Here is a 21,981-nt window from a genome sequence, read left to right on the forward strand (position 1 = left end):
GACCATATACAATAGTTAACTTTAAATGAATCATAGACCCAAATGTAAAACCTAAGACTAACATTTCTAAAACAAAATATAGAAGAAAATCTTTGTGAACCCTGAGCTAGGTAAATATTTCTTAGCTACCACACAAAAAGCATAATCCAGGAAAGAAAAAATTGATAAACTGGACTTAATCAAAATTAAGAATTTCTCTTTGAAAGACACTGCTAAAAGAATAACAGAACAAGCCACAGAGGAGGAGAAAATATTTGCGGATCATGTATCTGAAAAAAGTATTTGTATCCAGAATATAAAAATAATTCTCAAACTCAACAAGAAAACAACTCAATTTTTTAAAAGGGTAACAAATTTGAACAGAAACCTCACCGAAGGTATGTGAATAGCAAATACGCACATGAAAAGATGCTCAACACCAATGATCATTAGAAAAATGCCAATTAAAACCACAGTTTGGTTTTTTGAATTTTAGAATGGCTAAAATTAAAATGACTGAACATACCAAGTATGGGTGGGGATGAAGAACAACTGGAATGCTCATACACTGCTGGTGGGAATGTAAAATGGTACTTGGCAAATAGTTTGGCAGTTTCTAAAAAGTCAAGCATATACCTTCCATAGCCATTGCATTCCTAGGCATTTACCCAAGAGAAATAAGAACATATGCAGCTTTATTTGTAATAGCCAAGAACTGTAAATAACCAAATGTCCATCAACAGGTGAATGGATAAACAAGTGTACAATGAAATACTGTTTAGCAATAAAACAGAATGAACGGGCCGGCCCGGTGACTCAGGCGGTTAGAGCTCCATGCTCCTAACTCCGAAGGCTGCCGGTTCGATTCCCACATGGGCCAGTGGGCTCTCAACCACAAGGTTGCCAGTTCCATGCTTCAACTCCCACAAGGGATGGTGGGCAGCGCCCCCTGCAATTAAAATTGAACATGGCACCTTGAGCTGAACTGCCTCCCAGATGGCTCAGTTGGTTGGAAGGCATCCTCTCAACCACAAGGTTGCCAGTTCAATTCCTCGACTCCCACAAGGGATGGTGGGCAGCGCCCCCTGCAACTAAGATTGAACACGGCACCTTGAGCTGAGCTGCCACTGAGCTCCCGGATGGCTCAGTTGGTTGGAGCGCGTCCTCTCAACCACAAGGTTGCCGGTTCTACTCCCGCAAGGGATGGTGGGCTGTGTCCCCCGCAACTAGCAATGGCAACTGGACCTGGAGCTGAGCTGCGCCCTCCACAACTAAGACTGAAAGGACAACAACCTGAAGCTGAACGGCACCCTCCACAACTAAGATTGAAAGGACAACAACTTGACTTGGAAAAAAGGCCTGGAAGTACACAGTGTTCCCCAATAAAGTCCTGTTCACCTTCCCCAATAAAATCTTTAAAAAAAACAAAAACAAAGAAAAACAAGAATGAACTACTGATAAATATAACATCAATTAATTTACTCATTTTTTCTGAGTAAAAGCCAAACAAAAAAACAGTACATACTACATTATTCCATTCATATAAAACTCTAGAAAATGTAAACTAATCTATAGCAACAGAAAGCAGACTGGTGTTTGCCTGAGGACAGGGTGACACAAGGAGAGGCAGGGGACAATGAGGTAACTTTTTGGAGTGATGGATATGTTCATTATCTTGATTGAGAAGATAGTTACATGGGTATACACTTTAAATATGGGTAGTTCATTATATGTCTATTATACCTCAATAAAATCTTTTTAAAAAAAGCGAAGTGGTTAAAGGGACTTAAAAAAAAGTAGTCAGTTCCTTTTCCAATGTATTCTAAAGTCTAAGAATCAGGTTGAACTGTCAAAAACTACATGCCTAAATCATATATAATTATCTTGTTGAAAACAAAATGCTGCTAGCTTTTATCAAAAGTGACTACAGAAAAGAGGCAGTGACCGACAGAAAGCCCCATATTTTTTCAACTTAGGATGATGTGCTTTCTCCTTTTCAATAATGAAACCTACATAATTGATTGTATCTCTTCATATATTCTGGCAGCTTAAATATTTATAGTGACTATTATGTTTTCTATACAGTATTTATATTCTTTTTTCCTAGGTTCTAATTTTCCATTTCAGCTTTTAATTTACCATTATTTCACATCTGTTTTTGTTTATTAGATAAATCTGACCTATTGTTTATAAAATTTACTACTCTATTTTTTGAGATATAATTCACATACCATAAAATCCATCTTTTGAAAGTACCTTTTCAGTACTTTTTAGTATAGTCACATGGTTGTGCAACCATCACCCCTACTTAATTCCAGAACGTTTTAAAAAAAAAACAAAAAACAGCCCTGTATCCATTAGCAATCATTCCCTATTTTCCCCTCCCCCAGCCCTTGGCAACCACTAATCTACTTTCTGTCTGTATGGCTTTGCCTTTCCTGAATATTTCATATAAATGGAATTACATAATACATAGCCTTTTATGCTCAGATTCTTTTATTTAGCATAATGTTTTCAAGATCATCTGTGTTGTACCATATATCAGTATCTATTCCTTTCTGTGGCTAAATATTACTCCATTGCATAGAGTTTACCCATTCATTAGCTAAGGGACATTTTGTTTACCCATTGATTAGCTAAGGGACATTTGGACTGATCCCACTGTTTGGCTATCATAAATAATGCTGCTATGAACATTCGTGTACAAGTGTTTTTGTGTGGACATGTTTTCAACTTTCTTGTATGAACCTAAGAGTTGATTTGCTGGGTCATACAGTAACTGTTTAACTTCTTGAGGAACTGCCTGTTTTCCAACAGTACGTATAAGGGTTCCAATTTCTCCACATCTTTGCCAATGTTTATTATTGTCCAGCTTTTGACTATAGCCATCTTAATGTGAAATGGTATCTCTTTGTGGTTTTGCTTTTCATCTCCCTAATGACTAATGATGTTGAGCATCTTTTCATGTGCTTATTATTTTAATAATTTGTATTTTTATTGAATTATCTATAACTCCTTTTAGAAGGAAGCCTGTTGTTAGTAAATAATAAATGCTAATATACTTTCCTAATCTTTCTTAAAATTGCACTGCACCTAAGGTAATGGAATGAGTTCTAAGCTGGAAAAGCTTTTTCATGGCTTTAAAAATAAAAAATAGTATTATAGAATTAAATTAAGTGCTTTTTCATTTCATAAACAGAAGATAATTAAAAGGGCAGCATACTATTTAAGAATACTTCAAGGGCAGCATAGTATTAAGAATATTTCTGGGGCCAGCCCAGTGGCTCAGGCGGTTAGAGCTCCATGCTCCTAACTCCGAAGGCTGCCAGTTCGATTCCCACATGGGCCAGTGGGCTCTCAACCACAAGGTTGCCAGTTCAAGTCCTCGACTCCCACAAGGGATGGTGGGCAGCGCCCCCTGCAACTAAAATTGAACATGGCACCTTGAGCTGAGCTGCCGCTGAGCTCCCGGATGGCTCAGTTGGTTGCAGCACGTCCTCTCAACCACAAGGTTGCTGGTTTCGACTCCCACAAGGGATGGTGGGCTGCGCCCCCTGCAACTAGCAACAGCAACTGGAGCTGAGCTGCGCCCTCCACAACTAAGACTGAAAGGACAACAACTTGGAGCTGAACCGCACCCTCCACAACTAAGATTGAAAGGACAACAACTTGACTTGGAAAAAAGTCCTGGAAGTACACACTATTCCCCAATAAAAGTCCTGTTTCCCTTCTCCAATAAAATCTTAAAAAAAAAAAAAAAAAAAAAAGAATATTTCTTCAGATAAATACCCAGAAGTGGGATTACTGGGTCCTTCTTTGTCTCTTGTTATAGCCTTTTTTTTTTTTTAAGTCTATTCTGTCTGGTGTAAGTATTACTACCCCAACTTTTTCATTTTGTTTCCATTTTCATAAAATATCTTTTTCCATCTCTTTACTTTCAGTCTGTGTGTGTCTTTCGACCTGAAGTGAACCACTGGTAGACAACATATGTAACAGTCTTGTTTTCTTATCCATTCAGCCATCCTATCTTTCCACTGGAGCATTTAGTCCATTTAACATTGAAAGTAATTGTTGATAGATGTGTAATTATTTTCATTTCATTATTCGTATTTTTTCTTTTTTCTTCTTTTTAAATTAAAGAAGTCCCTCTAATATTCCTTATAATACTGGTTTGGTGATGATGAACTTCTTTAGCTTTTTCTTGTTTAGGAAGCTCTTTATCTCTCCTTTGATTCTAAATGATAGCTTTACTGGATAGAGTAACCTTGGTTGTAGGTCCCTACTTTTCCTTTTTTTTTTTTTAAAGATTTTATTGGGGAAGGTGAACAGGACTTTATTGGGGAACACTGTGTACTTCCAGGCCTTTTTTCCCAAGTCAAGTTGTTGTCCTTTCAATCTTAGTTGTGGAGGGTGCTGTTCAGTTTCAAGTTGTTGTTTTTTCAGTCTTAGTTGTGGAGGGCGCAGCTCAGCTCTAGGTCCAGTTGCCATTGCTAGTTGCGGGGGGCACAGCCCACCATCCCTTGCGGGAGTCGAACCGGCAACCTTGTGGTTGAGAGGACGTGCTACAACCAACTGAGCCATCTGGGAGGCAGCTCAGCTCAAGGTGCCGTGTTCAATTTTTAGTTGCAGGGGGCGCTGTCCACCATCCCTTGTGGGAGTCGAGGAATTGAACTGGCAACCTTGTGGTTGAGAGCCCATGCTCCAACCAACTGAACCATCCGGGAGGCAGCTCAGCTCAAGGTGTCGTGTTCAACCTTAGTTGCAGGGGGCGCTGCGCACCATCCCTTGCAGGACTCGGGAGTTGAAATGGCAACCTTGTGGTTGAGAGCCCACTGGTCCATGTGGAAATCGAACCGGCAGCCTTCGGAGTTAGGAGCATGGAGCTCTAACCGCCTGAGCCACCGGGCCGGCCCCCCTACTTTTCTTTTCATCGCTTTGAATATTTCGTGCCAATCCTGGCCTGCAAAGTTTCTGTTGAGAAATCAGCAGACACTCTTACCGGAGCTGCCTTGTAGGTAACTAATTGCTTTTCTCTTGCAGCTTTTAAGATCCCCTCTTTGTCTTTAACCTTTGGCATTTTAATTATGCTGTGCATCTGTATGTTCATTGCAGCATTATTTACACTAGTCAAGATATGGAGGCAACTGGGTGCCCATCAATGGATAAATGGATAAAGAGGTGATACATATATATATAATGGAATATTACTCAACCATAAAAAAGAATGAAATTTTGCCATCTGCAACAACGTGAATGGACCTAGAGAGTATTGAACTAAGTGGAATAAGTCTGACAGAGAAAGACAAATGCCCTATGATTTCACTTATATGTGGAATCTAAATAATAAACAAACAAACAAAACAGAAACAAACTCATAGATACAGAAAACATTTTGATGATTGCCAGATAGGAGGGAGGTTGAGAGGGTGGATGAAAAGAGGAAGGAATTAAGAAGTACAAATTGGTAGTTACAAAATAATCATGGGGATATAAAGTATTACATAAACAATATAGTCAATAATACTGTAGTAACTATGCATGGTGTCAGATGGGTACTAGGTTTATCAGGGTGAACATTTCATAAGTTATATAACTATCTAATCACTATGTTGTACACCTGAAACTAATATATTGTATGTCAACTGTAATTGAAAAATTAAACAATTATTGAGAAAAAAAGAATTCCAAAAGTCAATACTTAAAAAAATAAAAAACTATTCCAAAGAAAAAAACCTTCACAATCCAAACTAAAAATTGTCCAAAGTGAAATGACAATAGTCATCATTCATATCATTTAAAATATTACACATACCATGACAGATTTATTACCACTTTAAAAATACGGGAGGTTCATATCCATCACAAAAAAGAGCTTACCATCTTCGATGGCATTTTTGACGGCACGAAGTCCATCCCTTACAGCATCCTTGACTTGTGTGAGAGTATGGTTATTTGGTCCCTTAACCAACAAGGTGACAGACAGAGGGTTAACACAGTTCTCAATAAAAGTGAATTTTTTTTCACCCTAAAGGATAATAAAAGAACATATAACTTTAATATGTAATGTCATTATGAAATCAAGACCTTTAGTTTATCATATTAGAATCCAATCTTCATGTGAATTTTTCTTCTCACACATAACTAAATATATATTAAAAGTAGTTAAGTTATAGTGGAACTCTTAACTAACATTTAGATAAATAAATTGTAAAAGGTATCCTGTGGGTTATTAAGACCTCAAAATGTAAAACCTGGTTTAGTACTAAAATAAATGCTTAAGTGTTCACTTTATATCTATAGCCCCCAGAAATACTCACTAATGTATACTCATGTACAAGACCAGCATGTCCCAAGCAATCTACACTGAGGTCTTCAAGAGAATTCACAGCCATTCCACCACAAGCAAGAGAGAGTCTGAAATTACATATATGTCAACATAGCTTTGGTTCTGGGAAACAAAGACTAATTTCTTAAAGGTAAAAAGATATCTAACACAGAAGGCTGCAATGTCATTGTACTGCATTGTTTTTAAAATTTGTTTTAAAGAGATGAAAACCTTCCTTGTATTTCAACAAAGTTCTGAAGTAGGTTAACTCTCTTGATTTTTGACAATTCCATTATTTACTGAAATTAAAAACAAAATTTGGAACTTGTATCCTACTATTTTACTCAACAATGTATACATATAAGCTAAAAGGAATACACATGGGATAATTTCAATTTAATCTGTTAATAAACTTAGGATACATAATTATCTGCACACTTACCTTTCCATATTTCTTCTTTTTGCTCTGCGAAGAGCTACTATGCCATGTTTTGCAAGCGCATCTAAGGAAAATGGATCAATTCCCTACAACCAAATTAGCACCAAAGTTATGAGCATGTTTTAAGACAGCAATTCTTTAATCTCAGCACTGTTTCAAACTCTTACAAATTAAGAACCCAAGGAGCTTTTGTTTGTGAGTTGTATCTATAATATTTATCATATTATAAATTAAAATTGAGAAACTTTTAAAATATTTATTTAACCCATTTAATATAATAAACCCATTTTATGTTAACATAAATAACATTTTTTAATCATAATTTATTATAGTTTCCTAAACAAAGAAAACATATAGTGATAGTAGTGAAATTGTTTTACATTTTTGCACATCTTTTTAATGTCTGTCTTAAGACAGCTAGATTCTCATAGCTGCTTCTGCACTCAGTTTGATGCAATATGTTGTTTTGGTTAAGAAGAAAACCTGGCCTCATAGAGCTATGTATTGGAAAAGGGAGGAATATTTTAATAGCCTTTTCAGATAAATGTGGATATTCTTCTTTGATACTATACCAAAACTAAACAAGTGGTTAGTTTCAATGTGAAATATAGAACCATATTAACAAACTTTCCATTCTCTCCCACATTAAAATCCATTTGTCTATCTTGTACTTTGAATTGATTATTGACCCACATGTGATTTTATTAAATCATGCATTTTTCAGTCATTTAAAGAACAATTGGTTCGCTAAGTTAGGCAGAGATTTCAAATGTTGACAGATTTCATGGTTATACAATATCAAAAATATCACCTTTGCTAATATCATTAATATTATCAGAAAAGTACTTTAAATATGGGAAAACTGTCAAGCTCACAGTGGCAGATACAAGTTTGCCAAAATTCTAATTTTTGTTTGAAGGCTTAAATGTTATCACTGGCAACAAATTCTGTCAGTTGTTTTCCTTCAAGTGATAGGATTGCTGCATTCATTTTTGAGAAAAACCTACTAAATATCCATGTCTTAATAAAGATACCTTGTCTGTCAGTCATTCTTTCAAGTAAAAATGGCATTCCATGAAAAAAGTGGCTAGTTTAGCTTGCAACTCAATTACATAAGCGCTTTCCTTCAAGACAACCATATTTTGATATGCCACAGAAGTGTTTTCTGCATACTTCACATTTAGTCACACAGAATTATAAAAGGACGCATATTTAAGGTTCAAAATTGAATAAAATGAACCGTTTTACCACTTCATCAAGGCATTCTTAAATGAAAGTGTCTTTTTTTTAACTACCAGTATGTGGTGGTTTGGCAATCATGATGACTACTAGTACAGGTTGGTGCTACTGTTTTGGTTTGTGCTAAGGCATCAGGAATTTTACCTACCATTGCTTTTACATCATCACTGCGAATGTCAGTACAATATAAAAGGCATTATTATCTTTATGAAAATAGTTTGACCTCACCAAAATGATCTTAGAGACTCCTACGGGTTCACAAACCACACTTTGAGAAACACTAAAGAACATTCACAAATAGTTAAAATATAAACTTTCTTTCTCACCTTTTGATTAATGACAACAAATCCTTTGTTGGACAGAGCACAGACTTTGTCTTTCAGGTCTATTATTTTCTGTACTCTATCTTCAATAAATTTTCTTTCAGCTTTTACCAAGTTCTCTTTTTCTTCTGCAGTCTTATAAAAGAAACCAGAGCTCACCTCTCTAAAAAATTTAATAAAAACAAGCTAGTGAAGGCAATGGGGGTAGAGGAAAAGGTCGAAAGTGTTTACACTAAATGTTTGGGAGGAAAGGAAGAGATTAAAAACCACTTTTAGAAAAAACAATTTCAAAAGTGACATACATACGTTTTTTCATATTCTAGTGATACATTGCAAGTAAGGATAAACGCATCTTCCACTCGCTTCTTCATACAAGGATGACGCGCGCCATGATCCAGAACTAATCCTCTGATCAACCTATTAAAAATATGCAGTGTTTCCTCCTTTGACTGTCTACTCTAAATTTTGGTATATAAAATTAGAATTGTATTCTTAAAGTTGCAACAGAACTATCAGGACATATATACACTGTTTCCAAGCACCAACTTTAATCCTAACACATAATTAGCAAGATTAGAAAGGAAAATCTACACTAACACACCGTGATTGTTAAGTCACAATAAAAAGTCAACCCAGAATTATTCTCTAAATTATGTTGCTCAAACATATGACATAGCAGATCAGTAATGAAAGGTAGGCACAAATGTTCTTACGAACATTTGTTCAAAATAATTATATGGAACAACTAAAAACTGTTAACCTAAATGTCCAACAATAGGGCATTGTTCAGCAAATAATGACCTAACTACTTCTCAGTCATGAGAACTATGTAATAACTTGGAAAAATATTTACAGGGGTAGCTGATAAGCATAGAATGACAAATCGCAGATAAAACAGGATTATAACTATTCTTTTAAAAAATAAGCACCTTGGCATTGAAAAGCAAAAATAATGCAGGGAAACTAAGAGTAGGGTTATGCTTGGGTAGCTAAGTATATAGATAATGGGGGGGGGAAGGCTTTTTTCCTGTTTTCAAAGTGTTCTTTTAAGAATAAATATTTTTATAACTCTCTAAAATTCACATGCCCAATTAGGGAACAGAATTTCTACTTATAAATCTTCTATAATCAATACTTATTATACATTCAAATAAATAACTTTTGAATAGTTAAATATAATTAAAAGGAAGTTCTCAAAATTTTAATCTAACCAGATTATTCCAACTCCTAACTTAATGTGAAGATACTTTGTTTAGGAAGAAACAAACTAATTTTTAAATACTCTTCATTCAAGTCTCCTTTACTCTTCCCCCAACTCACTCTCAGCAAATGACCTTGCTTCTTTGAGAAGAAAGGCTGCCCCATCACTACCTCTACCAAGGCTAACCCCTTCACTTGCCTATGACGGTGTATTTCATAGGCAAGGCTAACCCCTTCACTTGCCTATGACGGTATATTCCCCTCTGTTGCTGCTTTGTCCTTTCCTCCACCACATCAATTCTTTCTGTCTACAGAAGCATCTGTATCGGGATACAAACTGGCCATAATAATTCCCATCTTCAAAACAAATAATTCTTCCTTCAACCTCATTCCCATATTTCCTTCTATAATAGCTATTGCTCCATTTCTCTGCTCTCCTTTGTAACTAAATTTCTCTAAGTTGTCTACATTTACATCCTTACTTCTTTCCTAAGCCCACCTTCAATTGGACTTTCACGCCCACCCCTTTACTAAATCAGCTTTCAATAAATACCAAAAAAGTAAATGTTTTCCAAATATAATGGTTATTTCTCAATTCACAACAACTTCCTCAAACTTTCAGCAGCATATAACATAGCTCATTATTCTCTCTTTCTTGAAACACTTTCTTCTTTTAGTTTCTGGGATATGCCTCTCTCTTGGCTTTCCTCCTATCTCGTTGACAACCCTTCTCAGTCTCCTTAGCTGAGTGCTTTTTCTCTTCTCAATTCCAAACGTTGGAGTTTCCCAATGGTCCTCATCCTTAACGTCCTCTTTTCTCTATCTGTATCCACTTTCCAGATGATCTCATTAGCTCTCATAGTTTTAACTCATCCACACAACTGATGAATTTCACATCTATACTTCCAGTCCAGACCACTATTCTGAACTCGAGACACATCTCTCCAACTCCCTACTCAACATCTTCACATGGATCCCTAATAGGGATCTAAAATACAACATTCCCCAAAATGAACTCTTGATTTATTGTCCCAAAGCTGCTCCTCCCAGTCTTCTCCATCCCAGAAAATGGCACCTCCACTTTTCCAGCTGCTCATGCAAAAACCCAAGAGACATCTTAGACTCCTCTGTTTCTGGCACATTCTATGTCGAACCATGAACAAATCCTATTGTTCCTTCTCTCTAAGTATACCCTGATCTAAACCATTTTCATTTCTCACCTGTATCACAACACATTCCTAACTGGTCTCCTACTTTTGCCCTTGCACCTCCCACCCGACTCCACAGTGTATTCTCCACACAACAATCACAGAGAACTTTTTGAAATATAAATCAAGAACTTGTTGCCTTCAGCAATAGAAGTGAGCTCCAGCTCTTCATTCTAAAATTGGAACCAAAGAGAGACAACCACACTAATCTGGCTAATCTGGATGAACCCTACTGCCAAAAACAATGTTGGGTTAAAAAACAAACAAACAAAACCTTAAAAACATTGGAGAGCTATAAAATAGTTCAGAGCTACAAAATAATTTTCTTTTCAAAACTGAAAACAAGATCTCTGACAGGTAAGTAGAGAAGTACAGGCACCATTATCGTAAAATCATTTGACAATTCAGGCAAATCTGAACTTTGGTTTCAATGACCTCACCATGAAAGGGAGACACAGGGCTCATCCAAGTTAGTCTAATAGAAGGCCCTTTTTTTTTTTTTTTTAAGGGAGGTAATTGTTTACTGTCGAGGACCAAGAAACAAAGTCTGGAGATGCTCTGTACAAGTGGTAATGAGCTACTAAAGAGAGGCAGGGTAGAGAGAAAATGCAGTAATACACAGCGTTCTTTTGAGTGAGCTCCAGCTCTTCATTCTAACATTTGAACCAAGGAGAGACAGCCACACTTTTGCTCTAAGGCTGCAGAAGAATGGAAACCTCACTCAATTTATGAGATCCTACAGGACAGGCTAAGCAAGAGACTATTACTTTAAGCTGATGCCAGAGGCTGCTCATGGTCTGTTGGGAGCCCCCGTCCCATCCCAAGCACAGAATGGATGAAGGTGATCCATGGTTGCTGGTGGTGGTTGTCCTTAGGTCTTGGGCTTCTCGAGTCTCAATGATAAGCCTGTCAGTCAAATATAATTGGCCAATGTGGACCAGTTGACGAATCATTCCCAGCTCTCTTTTGGCTTTATTCACTAGTCTGAATCTCTACAGATCTTTTACATTCTTATTTTCTCTGAAGGCAGCTCTTATCCTCCTGATAGCAAAAGTTCCATAATTGTAGGCGCTGAAATGCTTGCTCTCTCAGCATCACCCAGTATAGATCTAACACTTGTGCAGAGCTGGAGGCTGCCATTTTGGGAAGAAAAAAGTAAGTGGGTCCTCTTCAGGGAGGTCTTGAGTTTAAACCAACCGCAAAATTCCAGCCTATTCCAAAACCACAAACAAAATAAAATGCAGTGGGGTTTGGTCGTGCTAGCAGGCCTGGGCCTCAGCCTAGGTAAGCAGTCCCCTGTGCCTCGGGCCACTGCGGACAGTGGCCCACATCACACACGGCTTCTAGAAGGCCCTCCTCACATTATGTGGGAACCCCAATGGACCACATACTCAGGGTATAAACCAGAATTATGAACTAGAAGCAAGCAGCCCTCACATGGACTTGCAGTTGGAATTCACAACTAGATAGTCCCAAAAAGCCTCAAGCTGTGAATTTAATTTAAGTAGTCTCTGGGCTCTTTGCAGTAGCAAATTCAAATCCTCTATGCAGAAAAGCACCTTCGTCCTAGGTCTCAAATTATTTCTACAAATACTGTTTTCAAACATGACAAATGGCACATAAGGAAACAAAGCATGAGGAGGGAGAACCAGCACAATACAATAAACATCAGAAACAGACAAGCCAAACTTTAAATATTGTAATTATCAGACATGAACTATATATTTAAAGAAATAAAAGATGTGCAGGGCATGGGAAACCATAAGTAGTTACATGACAAATTTAAGAAAGAACCAAACAGAAATTCCAGAAGAACCAAACAGAACTTCAATAAATAAGTAAAACTACACACACATATGAGTATATTAAAAATAAATAAGAAAGTATTTATAAATGAAATATGATATCTATCTATATTGGCTTCAAAATTGCCCCAGGTTTGGGGCACGGGGCAAGAAAGAAAAGTATATAAGGGGAAGTAAGATTGGCCATATCATGGCTAAAGATGAGGGACAGGTACGTGAGAGTTCACTATTCTATTCTCTCTAGTTTTATATATGTTTAGAATTTTCCAAAATAGTTTAAATGAATTAAGGGCAAAATCAACAAGATGCTGAATACTCGGAGTACACACATTCTCAATGTTAACTGTCTGGCCCCTCTTACCTCTCTGGCCTCATCTCCTACTCCTTTTTCCTCTGACTTTCCTCCAGGCACAATGGAACACTGCCTCAGGGCCTTTTCAACTGTTATTCCCTCTGCCTAGAACACTATTCCAGGTTTCCACATGGCTAGTTCCCTCATTTCTTATCACAGTGACCTTCCCTGGCACTTTAAAATCACACACATGCTCACACTCTAGCCTCTTTATAACATTTATCACTTGTTTACTATCTCCTTCAACTAGAAATGTAAGCTTCTTGGAGAAAGAAATTGTTTTGTTTACTTTTCATTCCTAACACCTGAAAGAGTGACTCGCTCTGTTAAGTATCCAATTAATATATGTTGAATAGACTGATGTTGAATAAAAGTAACTAATGAAATTAATGAAAGAATATCTGAAAATAAGCAAATATTCTAGAATATGTGTATTGTCAAAGTTTATGTAAATTACTTTGTATCTGTTTCTGATTTATGCTTCATCTCCACGATTTCTACCATGAAGAGGTCAATAGGATAACCTGGTCTTCTAATCGCCAAAACAGAATCCACCACAGCCTGAAAGAGAAGTGAATGAGAACAGTAAATTATTTGGCCTACTAAAAAAAACCACTGGACCAAATAACCTACCACCAGACTAAGCAAATAAAGAGCTTCAGGCTCCAAAATATAGAGCAAGACCAGAAAGTGCCACTTTGCCCGGACACTAATAATAATGAATGCCATGGATACTTTAGAGCCTCACAGGATTTCAGAGATCATCATGGTCCAACCCTTTATTTTAAAGACAAGGAAACTAAGACCAGACTTTAAGAAGCTATGATCTTAAAACAAGGTCTAAACAGTAGTAGCAGTCCCAGCACTAGAATTCAGGTCTCTTTAACTGCCAAGCTACTGCTCTTTTTATTATGCCAACACTGCTCAAACTTTCCCACCAAAGGACACAATAACAGAAAAGAAGGAAATATAACCTAGGGGAAGAGCTCAAATTTGCTGGCTGTAACAACAAGAAATTTTTAAGTCTTGTGTATGTTTTATCATGAAAAGTTTCCATGTCATGCCATTATATTTACATGTTTGTTTTAACGTGAAAATAATGCTTTTCCCCAAATTGTAAAGTAAAATTGACATTCCAGAAAGCTATGTCTCATTTATTCTGCCAAATATCCCCAGGGATATGCAATTTGGGAAGCATAGAACAATACACCCTATTGCTTACCTCAGAAAGTAATATAAAAATAACTACAGAAATTAAGTGCTTCAGTATAACCATCCTAAAATATAAATAAAGCAAAAAACTACCCGAGGGTGCCAAAAAAATATATACATATGACTTGTATTCATCTTTTGTTATCGGTATATATTGAGTATTACAATTTTAATACAGTTTTTTCCTTTCTTAAAATATGTATACTTTTTTTGGCACCCTCTGTTATCTTAGAAAAGTTTATTTGAGGTAACATGATATTTGGTTTTGGAGCCAAATAAGGAATAAGGACAAAAACTATTGGATGGTGAGAGTATCAGCGTTTGTAACTCTAAAGAGAATGGGGGCCCTAACCAGATAGGATGCAGATTCTGGGCCACTTGATATATTATATATTACAACAGCAGAAAAGACAGCAGAGTCTTTATTTGGACTCTGTTCAGTAAGAAATTGTCTGATGTTAATCTGAATTCCCAAGTAGGTTTTCCTATTGGTAAGGATAATTGACCAGAAATAACTCAGGTGTTCCAGTCCATTTGGTGTTTGTATTTCTCAATGTAAATTAGTAAGATAGCATTGTGATTTATATGTCAATGTCTTGTGAATTTGGTTATAAATTCATTATTCCTAATAAACTAATATATTCAAGTTTCAGAAACTGCAAAGCTAAGGAACAATGCTATCAGCAAACTATCGCCACCTGATAAAAGGCTTCCCAAAATACCTAATCTGGTCCTTATATTACATACATTATACCTTCAGAAACAAAACAAATATGCATTTCCCAGATGTATTATCTATCAGAGCAATCATGCTTCATTAAAGTGGTAACCTTTAACTACAAAGCACGCTGCCACAACTTCCCCATGTATCCCTCACATAATAAATATGGACCTCTAGGTTTAAGAGACCAGTACATCACCCCAACAGCTTCCACAGGGGATGAGCCACAGGCAGCCAAGCTCCTCTCAACTTTCAAGTTAACTTAAAAGATGGCTTACTATGACACTTGGAAAATGACACATACTGTTCTGACCAATCAAACCTAGTCTATAAGTTAAGCCTATAAATACTTGTCTTCCATATTTTACATTCAAAAGAACCACATGCAATAGTTGATTATCTTAAAGGAAAAAGAAAAATATCACCATGTGTCAGGCTACGCTCTTTCTGAATGCAAAAGTTTAATCGCATACCTCTGTTAACACATCAGCCAGTTTAGCATGAACTTTAGTTTGTAGAGATGTTCTAGCCACATCTAAGAGGATTTCTCTCTTCATTTCTTTTTTAATTTTAACCTCTTCTAAAACTTCAAGTGCTTTTTTCTTTGCAGCTTCAAATCCTTCGGCTATTATTCTAGGGTGCAGACCCTATGAAACAACGTCAAATTGTAAGTTACAAAGCAATTCATCCCAATTAAAAGTAACCATCCTCTCCTATTGATACGTTTGTCTAAAAAAAAGTAATATTACATCAATGCCACTGAATGCTGTAAGTGTATGTATGTAATTTATAAAAGTAATTTTTCAGTGCTTCATATTTAAAACAATCTCAAACTTACAGAAAAAGTGTAAGTCCAGTACAAAAACTGACAAAATCCTTTTTATTTCTGGATATTATGACAAACTGTTGTTGTGTGGCATCCTTCTGAATGGGGACAAAAACAGAGTCTTTTTCATGCAGAGGAAAAGAATCAGCATTAATCTGAAGAAAAGTGGCAGACAGACACCACTTTCACCAAATGTTCCAAGTTTGGTGAACTGGTTTAGATGAGATAAATGAGATAAATAGACATCACATGCCTCCTGATATGATGTATTAAGAACACTACAGCCCTTCCTGTCCAAAATTCATAATCGGAGTCTAATCGTGAGGAAACAGACAAATCCAAATTGAGAGATTTTCTATAAAATAACTGGCCTGTATTCTAAAAATAGTAACGTCATGAAACACAAAAGATGGTTCAGGAACTATTCCAGCTTAAAGGAGACTAAAAAGATGTGACAACTAAATGTAATTCATGAGCCTAGATTTTTCCTCTGCTATTAAGGGCACTGTTGGGACAAGTGATACAATCTGAAGATTAGATATTAGCACTGTATCGATATTAGTATTAATTTCCTGTTTTTGATCACTACACTGTATTATATAATTCCCTAGTTTTAGGAAATATACACTGAAATATTTATATCATCATGTCTGCAACTTATACCATTCAGAAAAAATACGTACATTAACACACACACACACACACACACATTTATTTATCTGAGAGAGAGAAAAATGTTATTCTCTGGAATATTCTTGCAACTTTCCTATAGTCTGACATTATAACAAAATATTTGTTCTAAAAAACAGTACTTTTTATTCTGAAAATATACCAACTTACTGAAAATTGGAGCTAGGTCTATTTATTCCCTTCCTCCATTCCTTTACATCAGTCCTATAACAATTTTTAAAAGTTGACATTTATTGAGCATCTGTGCCAGGCACTACTCTAAAGCACTTTACATGTATTACTTTAAGTCCTCTCAACACTATGAAGTGGGTGTTATATGCCTGTTTCACAGACGAGGAAATTGAGGCTTAAAGAAAAAATGTAATTTTGCCTTAGATCACTAGGCTAATAAGAGGAGGAGCCAGGATTTAAACCCACAGCGTCTGACTCCAGAGCCTGTGTTATTAACCATTTTCAAAACATTTCCTATTGAGGGTGGTGGCCAGTTAGCTCAGTTGGTTAGAGTGTGGTGCTAATAACACCAAGGTTGCCGGTTTGATCCCCACATGGGCCACTGTGAGCTGTGCCCTCCTTAAAAAAATAAAATATTTCCTTGGTCTAGGACCTCACAATTTCTCACCTGGACTGCTGTGAAAACCTCCAGTCAAAACCTCCAGTCTTGACTCCCTTAAAACTGTCCCCCAAATACTTAAAATGCCAATCTGAACATATCGCCCATTGGTATATTAATACGAATATGATTCTTCTTGGTCAGTCACATCACTTTAAACTCCGCCAACACCAAACATTTCGTAGCTCTATTCGGATACCACGCTCATGTTGTTCCTCCTGCCTAGAATGCCATTCTCCTTACCCCTCAGTCTTTCATCTGGCTCACTCCTTATCCTAAAGGTTTAGCCCAGGCCTTATTTCCTTCAGAAAGTGCTTTCTGACTACCGCAGGCTAGCTTATGATATCCCTCCCTCGTCCGTGTTTCTGTCGTATCCTGTGCCTAGCTCCACCGCTGTACTGCCAGCTTCATATGTCAATGTCTGGCAGCATCTCCACCTTCCCAAACTTCTTTCTTCCTTACCCAACCCTAGTTTTGTTTCAGTATCTCTCTTCCTACAGTGCTTCAGAGGAAGCTGACCCTACCCCTAGATGAAGGGGTGGATCCTGATTAGACTTAAGTCAACTGCCCCCCAAACCATTACTGGTTTGGGATGGACATAAGACCAAAGTTGGCCCAATCAAATAAAGGAAGGATTTACATTTCATAGTTGGGTAAATGGTTTTCTCTTGTCCTCTCCTACTGAGTGTTATTAATACTAAGGGAAGAGCCCTGATTTCCTCAGACAGTCTGACAGTCAGGATGGAAATAAGCCTTATGATACAATAGCATTGTAAGTGGAAGCGCTAAGAGACCTGCATACTTGATAACTGACTGACTTTTTTAATCAACCAGCCCTGGAAGGCTGCCTTATCTCTCTATGTTCTATTATGGGAGATAATATCTTCATTGTTTCCGTGACTTTTAGTCAAGTTTCCACTGCTTCCAGCCAAAAGAATCCTAACTGAAATAAGTTGCAATTACCGAATTAACAGACAATTTCAAATACTAAATAAAACACAAAGAAGTAATAATTTTAGTGCTTTGACCAAGCTATGCTTTGTTGAAATGGTCCTTGAAAGAGAAGAAAAATTCAAATACGTACTTAATTAGAAAAGACAGATAAGTAATCCCAAGAAGAGAATACAGATTGAACAAAGGCACAGAGGTAGAAACATATGTAATGATTTCAGAGGCTAGTGTATGGACAAATCTGGCTAGAGGGCTTACAAAGGGAAATAAAAATAGAAACGTACGGAAATTCACAATGTGGAAAGCCTTCAATAATTTTCTCCAGTTATTTTTTTTAAACCAATTTGGTTTCAACTTTATCAGTGATGTTTTCTTGTTTAGGCCACCAGTCATGGGTACATGGGTAATTTTTTTACCTTTTTATATATCTTAAATATTTCATTTTAAAAAGAGGTATATATTCCTGTACATGCATACCTGTGATAGTTTAATCGATAAATTAGGCACAGTAAGAGATTAACAACAAATAAACGAGAACAATTATAGAACGATAAAAGGCATTATATTTTGTCAAAAAAGTTCATTATTATTTTCATTTATAAATGTCCAAAAATATCTTGATAAATATTAACCTTTGCCCTCTAAAATTAAACCATTTTACTAGGAAAAACAAAAACTTTCCATTCAAAATAAAGTGTCACATGAATGTGAATTCTATGAAATTCTAATACCTCAGAAATGTAAAGATCAGCTTGTTTTAGTAACTCCCCAATAATTAGAACATTCGAAGTAGTACCATCTCCTGTAATGTCATCCTGGGCTGTTGCTACTTTTGCTATCAAGGAAGCTGTTGGGTGTTGAATTTGCTAGAAAAAGCAAGCAACAGATTAAGTAAGAGAGAGAATGATATAAAAAATAGCCCACCAAAAACAAGATAACCTAAGAATCAACAGTAAAACTAAGAAACGAATTAAGTTTCATTCTACAGGTTCACAAGTTTTATGTTATTAATATTTAATAAATGTCAAGACCAAAAGTTAAAAATTGAGAATTACTGATGTTTGAACACTTTACAAGAGTCTTTGCTACAGAATGCAATGACATTTTTAAAATTAGGTTAAATCCTTCAATCTCAAAGATGAATATATTTACTAAAATTGCAAAGGGTTTTTTATCTTTCCATGATTATAAAGAACATAAAGCAGTGCCTTTAAAAGATGTAACTAATTTGGAAGTATCCTTAAGCTATTACTTGGACTATACAAAGATTGGAAAACAGCCCAAAACACATTTTTTATCGAGGTTTTATCCAACAAGCATATCTCATGACTGTAGGAGTTAGCTGACAGCCTTGGTTTGAAGATATACAAACTGTACCATGTTCTCAATGAAGGTTTATTAATATTTATTAAAGTCAGCAGCCTGAGCTCACCATCTCGTGTAGCAGCACATTGCCATCTTTGGTGAGTTTGATGTCACCTGCACCAGAAACAAGCCTGTTCAGAAAACAGTGATGTTACTAATTTCATATGGCAAAAGTCAAGCAAGACTCCCAGTGCCTGCCACTCCACTATCTTTAATGTAGGGAACAGGCCTTGGAAAATTTCCATAGTACCGTGGAAATACCGTGGTAATCACCACCATTTTCATCCCACAGAATCACTTCTCCCCCAGATGGACTGCTATGGTGATTTCATTCCAAATGGAGGATTTACAAGTTCAAGAATAAGAGTAGTTGATGAGTTATGAACAGTGGTTTGGTCAAGAAGAGTATTTAGAAGTCTACACCACAAATTCGTGAATTTCCCACAGGTTTTTTATTTTGGTGAAATGTTACCATTCACTCAACTTAGTTTCTTCTCACATTTATTGGATTTTCAAGTTACATCAATTTTACATCCTAAAGGTCTCCTGAATCTACCACATCCTCTCCTTTTCTACTGTCATCATCATTTGTAGTCTGAACTAATTAGCATCCAGATATCTCTGAATTTGAATCTACCCTCCAAATTACATTTATCTTTCTAAAAGGCATTGTGTCTCACTCATTTCCCTGATCAAAAATCTTTCAATAATTTTCATGTTGAACGTCACCTTTAAGGAAAAATCCAAACTATTTAGCAATGGCATACTTGACCTTTCCCAATCTGGCTTATGTATATTTTTCCTGTCTCCTCTACCAAAATGAGATGTTGTGGGAAACTCTTGTGGTTGCCTTAATACATCATGTTTGTTTTGTTTCTGTTGGATTTATACCATTGGGCTTTCTTATTCCTGAAGCTGCTCTATCTAGAAGAAATTTACTCCCTTTTCCAAATGGTGAACTCGACTTGTCTTTCAAGACTCTGGTCAAAAATCATCCACAGAAGTCCTAGCCACAACAGTCAGACAAGAAAATAAATAAAAGGCATCCAAACTGGAAAGAAAGAAGTAAAACTGTCATCATTTGCAGATAACATGATACTATATAGAAAGAACCCTAAATATCCCACCAAAAAAATAATAGAATTGATAAACGAACTCAATAAAATAGCAGGATAGAAAATTAATGTTCAGAAATCGGTTGCATTTTTATACACCAATAAAGAACTATCAGAAAGAGAAATTTAAAAAACAATCCCATTTACAATAGCATTAAAAATATAAAATAAAATGTCTAGGAATAAATTGAACTAAGGAGGTAAAAGACCTGTACTTGGAAAACTGTAAGACATTGAAGAAAGAAATTGAAGAGGATACACATAAATGGAAGCATATACCGTGCTTATGGGTAGGAAGAATTCACATCATTAAAGTGTCCATACTACCCAAAGCAATATACAGACTCAGTGCAATCCCTAACAAAATACCAATAACATTTTTCACAAAACTAAAACAAATAGTCCTAAAATTTATATGGAACCACAAAAGAGCCCAAATAACCAAAGCAATCTTGAGAAACAAGGACAAAGTTAGAGGTGCCACACCACCTGACATCAAACTATACTACAACACTACAGTAATCAAAACAGCATGGTACTGGCATAAAAAACAGTCACATAGATCAATGGAACAGAATAGAGAGCCCAGAAATAAACCCAGGCCTATATGGTCAACACCATGACAAAGAAGACAAGAACATACAATGGGGTAAAGACAGTCTCTTCAATAAATGGTGTTGGGAATACTGGACAGACACATGCAAAAACATGAAACTAGACCACTCTCTTACCACACACAAAAATAAACTCAAAATGGATTCAAGACTTAAATGTATTAAGACATGAAACCATAAAACTCCTAGAAGAAACCATAGGCAGTAAACTCTTTGAAATTGCTCAGCAAAATTTTTGTGGCTATATCTCCTCAGGCAAGGGAAACAAAAGAAAAAATAAATGGAACTATACCAAACTAAAAAGTTTCTGCACAGTAAAGGCAACTCTCAACAAAAAGACAACCTACTGAAAATGGGAGAAGATACTCACCAATGATACATCCAATAAGGGGTTAATATCCAAAATACACAAATTCCCCTCTTAGCTGTGAGTCCTTAGGCAAGTTACTTGGATGCTCTGTGACTAAGGTTCTTCATATCTGTTCATCCTTTCAGCATATATTTATTTAGTACCATTATTTTCTTTACAAGAGAGTAAGGGAAAGAGACTAGTGAGGGCAAAAAGGTGTAAGACAAACACATACAACTTAACACCAAAAAAATTAAAATGATTAAAAAATGGGCAGAAGACTTGAATAGACATTTCTCCAAAGAGGACATACAGATGGCCACTTGACATATGAAAAGATGCTCAACATCACTAATCATACGGAAATTCAAATTAAAACCATAATAATATATCACACCTGTCAGAATAGCCATCATCAATTAATTAACAAACAACAAGTGTTGGTGAGGATGTGGAGAAAAGGGAACCCTTAAGCACTGTTGGTAGTATTGTAAATTGGCTCAGCCACTATGGAAAATAGTATGGAAGTTCCTAAAAAAATTAAAAATAGAACTCCCTTATGACCCAGCAACTCCAGTTCTGGGTATTGATCCAAAGAAATCCAGAACACTAATTCAAACAGATATGTGCACCCCTATCTTCACTGCAGCATTTACAA

General features: G+C 36.2%; 1 protein-coding gene and 1 pseudogene across 9 annotated transcripts in view; both read right to left on the reverse strand.

Annotated features, from left to right (window-relative positions):
- The window catches only part of CCT6B (chaperonin containing TCP1 subunit 6B), a 46,026-nt gene that overhangs the window by 8,239 nt on the left and 15,806 nt on the right, over positions 1-21,981 (reverse strand). For 4 of the 9 annotated variants that reach the window (XM_019732581.3, XM_019732579.3, XM_019732578.3 and 1 more), the window contains 7 exons: positions 15,277-15,450; positions 13,328-13,431; positions 8,612-8,722; positions 8,309-8,468; positions 6,747-6,829; positions 6,297-6,393; positions 5,857-6,004 (listed from right to left, as the gene is read on the reverse strand). In XM_019732581.3, coding sequence (XP_019588140.3) covers positions 5,857-6,004; positions 6,297-6,393; positions 6,747-6,829; positions 8,309-8,468; positions 8,612-8,722; positions 13,328-13,431; positions 15,277-15,450 — 877 coding nt within the window. Of the gene's footprint in view, positions 1-5,856; positions 6,005-6,296; positions 6,394-6,746; positions 6,830-8,308; positions 8,469-8,611; positions 8,723-13,327; positions 13,432-15,276; positions 15,451-18,611; positions 18,747-19,312; positions 19,377-21,344; positions 21,492-21,981 lie in introns of those variants that run through there. The other 5 variants (XM_019732576.3, XM_074320165.2, XM_019732570.3 and 2 more) reach the window with 3 other exon arrangements.
- LOC109447871 (LYR motif-containing protein 4 pseudogene) lies at positions 8,730-13,320 on the reverse strand (annotated as a pseudogene).

The sequence above is a fragment of the Rhinolophus sinicus genome, chromosome 12, assembly GCF_057876585.1.
Source record: "Rhinolophus sinicus isolate RSI-liver-muscle chromosome 12, RSI-T2T, whole genome shotgun sequence".
NCBI lineage: Eukaryota > Metazoa > Chordata > Mammalia > Chiroptera > Rhinolophidae > Rhinolophus > Rhinolophus sinicus.